Raw genomic sequence first — 9,688 nt, 5'->3', positions numbered from 1 at the left:
GGAGAAAAATATTTTTTAATTCAAAGTGTAAGTTATATTATTTATGAGAATTGTATATGTTTGGATCTGCATCTACCTAGGCCTGCTGAGTGGTGAATACAGCCAAACTGATTGCCAAAAGTCCCATACCAGTTAACAAAGCAGCCTGTCATTTAAAAGTAATTTTACACTCCGTCTAAAGCAGAGCTCTTGAACCCTAGTTGATTACAGAGAAACATTTAACCAAAAAACCTTTGGTTGACTTTGACAAGAAACTTAATATTAATGCTTCATATACCGGAGATTGAAAATAGTCTCAAGTGGGCAATTCAGTGCCAATGGACAAGGAAAAACTTGAACCCTCCTTTCAGCCAACTTTCATGCATGGTATGTTAGCCTGTAGCGCCCCCTGTTGTTTACAGACCAAGCATGTAAAAACCTGTGAAAAGCATACTTTTCTGTAACAAGTTATAACAGTATTGTAATCATAATGATCCATTTTAAATAAGTTTAACGTGCACAGCACACCCATGATAATCAAAACAGATATTTTTGTTGATGTGCAAGAATTCACATTGACAATGCATTTACATTTCAGAGCAAGCATCTCAAACATTATTTGTTATTCATTGTTTTCTCTTTGGCTAAGAACTCTGTTTAAGGTGCCTATTTATTTAAAATAGGCAGGAATTCTAGCGATAAAAATTAAGTAAATGCAATTTACTTTAATTGACCCTTTTATCCAATCCCACAAATACGTTGTCCTTCAAACAATTTAACGATGTACCAGCTATAATTACTTAGTACCATCTCACATTATGGCTGCACAAAATTTAATTCTAACAAACCCAGAATAACCTTATCGTTGCATCCCTTTAGTTTTTACAAATATTCTTGCGCCAACATTTTTTCTTCATTCATAAAAACCCAACAAAATTGCCGCTTTGGCCATATCCTACATGTCTTGTATCACGGTTTTCACATATTTCTTAATTGTATTTCGAAAATCAACCTTACATCGTGGATATTTAATATCTGGCAACCCGTGTTTGTTTACAGTGCGCACCACGCGGTGTGATACGTGATGACGTCATCTTCCTCTGGTGAAGTCTGGCAGAACAGGTTAGAAGAAGACCGCGAGCAGGCCCGTTCAAGGGTTCTGAAGCTGTCGAGGAAAATGGTAGTTCAGCTGTGTGAAACGAAACGACCGGTTCTCTGGTTTTCAAATAAAGTTTACAGGTATTTCTTCGTTCGAACACACGTCCGCTCCAAGCGTGATGAGTGGTAACTTACTGTATGCAAAAGCCTTTTCCGTTTGAAAAGGAAAGAACGATATGGGGGAGGGGATACAAAAATCTTGTGGTGTGATGCTGGTGGGTTGACAGCTAGCTAATGAATAAGCAGGCTGTTTATTTTTAAGCAGCTGGCTAGCTAATGATAGTCATTGCCCTTTGTGTATATTATATTGTGTTGCAGAGTTTAACTACCTTGTTTAAGCAGATGTAAGTTCGTGTAGCGAGCCTGTCAATTAGCACAGTCGTTGCTACCACAACGTTAACTAACGTTTCCTTGCAAGCAAGCTTTTAACCTACGTCCCAGTTAATTCGATTCGTTCCTAATTAGCTAGCTAGCAAGGTGTCAGCTTAACTGTTTTTATCCACACTTGGAATAAGTTGTTTCACATATCCTCATATCCAGAGGTCATGTCGTCGTATAACAAAGCTTAGGCTATCTCACATTGTTATCTTAAATTGACACCTTTGTTCTCTTTCTAACTAGCTTGTTCATTGTGGCAGACATGCTGGTTTGGTGTCTACTTGCACTAGCTAACATTAGCTATATAGTTACGTAGGTAATGTACAAAGTCAATCGCATGTATTTGTTACCGGTTAAATATTCCCGCAATATATTCTTAACAGTTACAGTGAGCAGCATAATTCATTGGATATTGACACGTTTTTGTTATTTTGGTTATGTACTCTTGCACTTTGAGTTTGAAAGGATACAATAAGGTTAAAGTGCAGGCTGTCAGCTTTAATTTGAATGTATTGTCATCCAAATCGGATGAACCGTTTAGAAATGACAGCACCTTTTGTACACCGTCCCCCCATTTACAAGTATTTGTTGAATTGGCTTCACAGATGTGTTTTGTTAGGCAGGTGTATTCATTTGTGTCCTTAGTGAATGCAGAACAGAGCTGTTAAGGTCTAGTCTTGAGTCTAGACTTTGAAATTGCCTTTAGAGATTGTTATTGGGGTGTGATAACATGAGGAAAACAGTGGTGTCGATGCAAATTAAGCTGGCTGTCATAAGGCTCAGAAAGGAATATCAATCAATCCGGAACATTGCGAAACTCCTGGGCACGCCCAAGTCAACAGTTTGGTTCATTATTAACAAGAAAAAAACTACTGGCAGACCGAGGAAGACCACTGTAGTGGATGACCGGAGAATACTCTCTATGGTGAAAAACCCCCTGACAACAGCCCAACAGATTAAAAACCTGGATGCAGGTGTAGATGTCAATGTCTACCACACAGGACTACAGACTACAGGTACACTACAAGATGCAAGAGAAAAAAGAAATGCCCATGATTCAAAGCAACCACCTCATCCGTGAAACATGGTGGAGGGCTTGGGCCTGTATGGCTGCCAGTGGAACCGGCTCACTTGACTGGCGGAGTTAATCACTGGATCTGAATCCCATTTGCATTTTACTGTAACTGAAGATGCCTGCAGCACAGGCCTGACAGGGCATCGCCAGGGAAGATACCCAGCGTCTGGTGATGTCTATGCGTTGCAGACTTCAAGCAGTCATTGCGTGCAAAGGATATGTGACCAAATATTCAAAGAATATATTATTTTATTCTGCATTATGATAAACTGTACAATATTTTAATACCTGAAAATGGGGGGGGGGGACTATGTACAAAATGTTCTATCATTTCTGAACAGTTCATTGGATGAAAATACCCTCAAATTAAAATGACACTTCAGCCTTGTTTTCATTGTATCATTTTAAACTCAACAAAAATACTGTCCAATGAATTATAGAGCTCACTGTATACTAGACTAATGAAGCAAACAAGTCCTATAACACCAACATCTATAAAACTGGTCTGATTTCAAGGCAGAGCTTAGTTCAAATGAGCTGTCACACAGGATTGGAATAATCAAAATATGGTAGCTAGTACTAATTATGATGCATATAACATTACTTAGACTGGCATTTCTTAGCTGTTCTAGTGGAAAGATATAATCGCCGTTGTGGACACAAGTCTTCAACATTAGACAATATTGTTAATATGAAGATGTATTTGGTGTTTTATAATGGCCATATCATTAATGTTTAATAATCAACACGGTATATTGACAATGAGCTTTGAGGTGGAAGTTTGGCTCATACGAACCAGGCTTGGCATTAATCAGCGATTTAGAGGACTGACTGCTCTGCATTATAACGTTCTTCACCATTTCTTTTTCTCCAGATCTTTAATTCTCTAGCTATGGAAGCAGAGGCGAGCCCGCTACACGTGGAGTTTCCGGACTTCTCCTGCTCCATCCTGAAGAAGCTGAATCGGCAGAGGCAGCTCGGTCAGTTGTGTGACATCACAGTGGTGATCCAGGGCCACCGCTTCCGAGCCCACCGGGCCGTGCTCGCGGCCAGCTCCCCGTACTTCTGCGACCAGGTCCTCCTGAAGAACAGCGTCCGCGTGGTCCTGCCCGACGTCATGCTCCCCAGGGTGTTCGAGAGCCTCCTGCTGTCCTGCTACACGGGCACCCTCCTGCTGCCGGCAGGCGAGGTGGTGGCCTTCTTGACGGCCGCCAGCTTCCTGCAGATGTGGCACGTGGTGGACAAGTGTACCGAGCTTCTGGAGGGGAACTCTGCTGCCCCGTGCCACAAGTCCGACCCGGGAAGCCCGCGCCCGTCGCCGGGCAACAGTGGCTACGGCAGCCCGAGCAAGGGCTTCGACCTCGCGCTGACCACAGAACCGGGTCTGTTCGACTTCAACGACGGAGAGGCGGAAAACTCCTTCTCTCCGCACGCGTTCGGAGAAGCTGTTCCGCCAGGCCTGACCCCCCCCTCGGCGGAGAACGAGGCGAGCTTGGTGCCGCCGCTCCCCCCGGAAGGAGATAACGGGGGCAGCGAGGTGACGGATTTCCGCTGCTCCAGACCGCGGTACGCCCAGCCCGGCATCGCACGCCGGAAGCGCTGGGTCCGGGTGAAGGCGGAGAAAATGGAGCGGGAGGACTTCTACGGCTCGCTGGCGGAAACGGAGACGGAACCAGCGGACCCGGAACCGGCGAGCCCCTCCGAAGAGAAAGTCCGGCTCATTCCCGGCGGTGGGGTGGCAGAGAAGCTGGAGGCCGACCCCAAGGAGGAGGGCCTGAAGGGGCGGGGGCACGTGTTCGATGAGCCGCTGGACTTCTACGGCGCGTCCATGGAGGAGTTCTCCGGCGACAAGTCCGACGAGCCCCCTCACAAACCCGGCGAAGACTCGGGCGGGGCCGCGGACGCCTCGGAGCTCGCCCGGCAGGGCATGCAGGAGGAGACGTCCCATTCAGGTTTTGCGGCGGTGGTCTACAAGCTGTATCCGTGCCAGTGCGGCAAGAGCTTCACCCACAAGAGCCAGCGGGACCGGCACATGAGCATGCACCTGGGGCTGCGGCCCTACGGCTGCGCCGTCTGCGGGAAGAAGTTCAAGATGAAGCACCACCTGGTGGGCCACATGAAGATCCACACGGGCGTCAAGCCCTATGAGTGCAGCATCTGCGCCAAGAGGTTCATGTGGAGGGACAGCTTCAACCGCCACGTGTCCTCCTGCGTCAGGGCCCACCAGGCCAAGCGCTCTGTCGCCCAGCAGGGAATCTGCTGATTCACCGGCTCCCACTGTCAGGTCACCCTCTCCAGGTTACGGAGAGGTTGACCTGACAATGTAGTCATTATGGTGTGGGGGCTTACGGTCATGCCCTGATCCAGATGAAATCTCTGGACCTCAGATATGCAGTGCCATTTGTTTCAGGCTCACCTTTTTTTCTCTTTTTTTTCTGTTTTTACCAGTTTTTACCAGTTTGCAAAGCATACTGTATGAAACTATTGTCAGTTTGCAGACTACAGTTGGGCCTTCTTCTTTATTTGTATGTTCATATAGCTGTGCTGCTCCCATTTCAGCTCCATCATTAAAACTAGTAGGTATTGTCCCTAGGGAGTGTGCAGACATTTTTTTCAGACATTTTTATAGCATTCTGGGCAGTTTGTGTATATACCAAATTAGTATGCTGCTTCTTTTTTTTAATTTTTTTTACAAGAGACATTGTTGCAGCAACTTGCAGTATTTCTGAATTGTCTAAAAATGGTTGTTCTGTTCATTTATTATTTTTTAAATTTCATTATTATTTTTTGGGATCAGATATTTTTAAGAGTATTATAAAGATGTGCACTTTGGTCATTTAAAATGAATTTTATTTGCTGACTATTTTCATAATTTTATCAGTGCCAAATTCATAAGGGATCTACACTCTGAGCACTTTATTAGGAACACTATACTAAGACTGGGTAGGGCCTCCCTTTGCTCTCGGAACAGCCTCAATTCTTTGTGGCATGGATTGACAAGATGTTGAACACATTCCTTTGAGATTCAGTTCCATGTTGATTCCATGCAATTTCCAAGTTGTCAGCTGCACATTCATGCTGCTAATCTTCCGTTCTACCACATCCCAAAGGTGTTCTTTTGGATTCAGATCCGGTGACTGGGAAGGCCACTGAAGAACATTGAACTCATTGTGATATTCATGAAACCAGTTTGAGACAACTTTTGCTTTGTGACGTGTTCTTCATCAGGCTGGAAGTAGCCATTAGAAGATGGGTACATTGTGGCCATGATGCACATGGTCAGCAGCCATACTGAAATAGGCTGTGGCATTCGAGTGATGATTGATTTGAGTATCAACAGGCCCAAAGTGTGCCAAAAAACGTTCCCCACACCACTGCCACCAGCCTGGAGTGTTGACATAAAGAAGGTTGGGTCCATGGATTCATCCTGTTGGCGCCAAATTCTGACCCTACGAACTGTATGCCTCAGCAGAAATTGAGATTCATCAGACCAGGCAACTACTTTTTTTCAGTCTTCAACTGTCCAGTTTTGGTGAGCCTGTGCCCACTGCAGCCTCAGCTTCTTGTTCTTGCCTGACAGAAGTGGAACTTGGCCTGGTCTTCTGCTGTTATAGCCCATCCACCTCAAGGTTCGACATGTTGTGCATTCTGAGATGCTTTTCTGCTCACCACAGTTGTACAGAGTGGTTATCTGAGTTACCGTATCCTTTCTGTCAGCTCAGACCAGTCTGGCCATTCTCCTTTGACCTCTCTCATCAACAAGACGTTCCGTCCGCAGAACTGCCACTCACTGGATGTTTTTTGTTTTTCGCACCATTCTGAGTACTCTAGAGACTGCTGTACGGGAAAATCCCGGGAGATCAGCAGTTACAGAAATACTCAAACCAGCCGGTCTGGCTCCAACAATCATGCCACGCTTGAAAACACTGAGATCACATTTTTTCACGTTTGATGTGAACATTAACTGAAGCTCCTGACCCGAATGTGCATGATTTTATGCATTGCACTGCTGCCACACAATTGGCTGATTAGATAATCGCATGAATAAGTAGGTGTACCGAATAAAGAGCTCAGTGAGTGTACATTAATAATGAGACTGACAGGTCAACTGTAAGTCCAGTGCATATTATGTTGCATACATACATTGTGTCTATAATACATTTAACATTATTGTTATATTATGAGGTGCTTTAGAGATATTTAAACTCATTCAAACTAATTTGCATAAGCTTAGTGGTCAGAAAAAATACATTTGTGGTTAAATTACTGGTGAGTGTAAATCAAGCTTATGACTTTCTTACTACGGGTATTGTGCTTCTATTATATTCAGTAATGAAGCTATTCATGCCATGAATCAAGAAATGTAGATATTGTTGCTTGGGCGTGTTCACAGTAGCTTGAAATACAGGTATTGGCACCTTTGGGTTTGTGTGGGAACAAAATGAACTTTTGGTTGTTATGATGAAAGATCCCATATGTGGGTAAGGGCACATTATAAGCAGGCGTTATTGGAGCAGAGTAATGCATTCCTTTTTATACAGAATACATTTATCTACGTGTGTGTGGGCATAAATGTGTATATATCGGAAACTATTTAATTGATTTTTTAACTAAATTAATATACATTTATTTATTTCAAGAGTACTTGTATAAGGAAATATTATACTTTTTTATTAGGTACTTTTCTTTTTGTATGTCAGTGAAAGACAATATACTGGTGACTGTTTTATTACTCTGAAATGTCTTACACTCTATGTTATGATATTGAGTCATGCATAAGGACTGAGCCTGGTTTGATTTAGAATGACCGGCCACCTCTAGGAGCAGATATTTGGAATATCCAGCTTTTAGGGCTTGTGTGCAGCTGTAGGGTTTCAGAGGGGTGGCGGTTTAAAGATAAGAGTATTTATATACATTACACATACACACAGATGAAGGCAGGCATAGCCTATATCTCTTATATTGCTTTTTCACACGTGCTATTGAAATGTTAACTTTGACAAATATCTCTTTCAGTGATATTTGATTTATGTTGTCGAAATGTTAACTTTGATTGACAGTACAGTGATTGAAACGCAAAAAGTCTATTTTGCCCAGTCTATGACAAAATTTTACATTGAATTTACTTATCCAAAAACCGGCCCTGTGGCTGACGGTTTGGGTGCTGTTTTTTAATGCTTGTCCATTCATTTTTGTTAAAAGTGTTCAACAATATTCTTCATGGACTGATTTTAAAAATAAAAGGTGTGGACCTTTTTAAAAAGAGAATGGTCCAAGTCAGTATTTGCTGGGAATTCTACGGATAATCATTTTTGGCAAAATATTTTGTACTTTTGACCTGACGGCAGAGGTTTATGTTCTGCGCTTGGTAGATTTTTTTTCAGCTCAGTGTGCTTCTAATTTTTGTTTTAGTGAAGTCCACTGTTCTCCATTGATATTTTGTAGCATGTAATGCCCTGTTCTAAACAGCTGAACTAACCATTTTGTGTTTAATTTGTGAACATCCACAACTCTGAGGTTTCACAAAGATGAATACTTGAATACTTTTGTGTATTAGTTAAAAGAGATAAGGATTGAAATTATGTTTGTTTTTCCCCTGTGTCAAAGGTAACCAAGGGTTCATACTTGAAAACATTTGGTTGGCCATACCAAATATTTTGAAATTGGCCTTGTGAACATCATAGACATGCATGTTTAACAGGCAGGCAGGCACGCTTGTGAAGCCTGGAAGTGTACTGCACATGTTGAGGCCAAAACATTGGAGTGGATGGTATCTTTATATGAAAAGCAGACTGGAGAAAATAACAACCATTGTTATTATTTTCAACAACCATTGTTTCAGAAACTGCTACACAGAACTACACAATGGAAATTATGATCATAAAATTGTGATCACAAAAAAAGACAGACGAGGCTTTCTTTGGTTGTTGAATCACCTTGGTTTTCTTCACTGAATTCAACAGGCAGTGAGCTCTTTTGCCCTCCGCATGTGCAGGAGAGGAGCGAGCTCTTTTGCCCTCCGCATGTGCAGGAGAGGCTGTCCCTGCCTGGGCTTCACCCCCTGGCCCCTCGTACCCTCTCTTCCTATATCCACTCAGTATGTTGTTTTTTTTGTTTTTTTGTGTGGCCAGCCAATTTTGCCCTGGGTTTCATTTCCCTTTTTTCTGTAATAAAAGTAAGCTCCTGCTGATATTTAAATGTGAAGCCATTGGATAACCAGCTGATTTTTTTAGACATGCATATGGTGTGCTTAAAGATAATTGCACTATATATATATATATATATAGTGCAATCTTTAATACACACACACACTTATTTAACGATTTTCTTCTTATAGAAGAACGGTGTGGATTTTTGTTTACAAAAATGTGTTCCGCAATAAATGTAACTGGTTTTTGCCTCTGACTGTATTTGTTTGCAGTTGATTTGCGGGACACGTGCATTTCTCAAAGTACTCCACAAGGGGGCAGCGTCCATCTATGGACTTCATTCCTGAAGTCGAGAGTAAATGCAAACCTTACTAGAGGCCTGTATCACAAAGCAGGATTACAGAGTTAGCTCGAGAGTTGCACTGAGTAAAACCTGAAATAGCTATTTTTAATGCAGTCCGTTCCAGATTTTGGTGGGTTCCAGGTGTTACTCAGTGCAGTTAACCAGCTAACTCCATAGTCCTGCTTTGTGATACAGGTGCCATCTCATGGCCTTAGGAACTTTGTTTTGTTTAGACTGGGTTCTGTTGACAATGTACCCCTAACCCACCCACCAAGTCCAGCTGAATCCAGTATGAAGTCTGTTAACTCATACTGGATATCAAACTTACAGTGACTAATAGACAATTGTCTTTGTTTAATTTAAGTGAGTTTGATATCATTCAGCATAAAGTCCTGACTTTAAACTTTTCCATTCAGTAGTCACCAGTTTGGATGCTGTATAATAAATACCTATATAATTACCCTCAAAAGTACCCTCAAACTGCCAAGGACCATAAATCACCATCATTTTACTGGGCTCCAGGCGTACTAGGTAGTAAAATACTACTACTATTTTTACGCCTAAGGCACTGCTACCCAGCAATTTGTAGGAAGAATTACAACTAAA

The 9,688-nt window shown here is 42.5% G+C and overlaps 1 protein-coding gene across 1 annotated transcript; it reads left to right on the top strand.

The window, feature by feature from the left end:
- Positions 1 to 1,106: 1,106 nt before the first annotated feature.
- LOC133139953 (zinc finger and BTB domain-containing protein 43-like) lies at positions 1,107 to 7,325 on the top strand. Its single transcript, XM_061259443.1, has 2 exons — positions 1,107 to 1,218; positions 3,465 to 7,325. Exon 2 carries the CDS (start codon positions 3,483 to 3,485, stop codon positions 4,851 to 4,853), a length of 1,371 nt encoding a protein of 456 aa, XP_061115427.1. The 5' UTR covers positions 1,107 to 1,218; positions 3,465 to 3,482; the 3' UTR covers positions 4,854 to 7,325.
- The last annotated feature ends 2,363 nt before the right edge of the window (positions 7,326 to 9,688 follow it).

Source organism: Conger conger, chromosome 11 (assembly GCF_963514075.1).
Source record: "Conger conger chromosome 11, fConCon1.1, whole genome shotgun sequence".
NCBI lineage: Eukaryota > Metazoa > Chordata > Actinopteri > Anguilliformes > Congridae > Conger > Conger conger.
Note: the sequence above shows the minus strand (reverse complement) of the source record. Positions and strands in the feature narration are given on the sequence as shown.

Excerpts from the sequence above, each read along its gene's own strand:
- LOC133139953 (XM_061259443.1), top strand. The coding sequence starts at position 3,483 with ATGGAAGCAGAGGCGAGCCCGCTACACGTGGAGTTTCCGGACTTCTCC.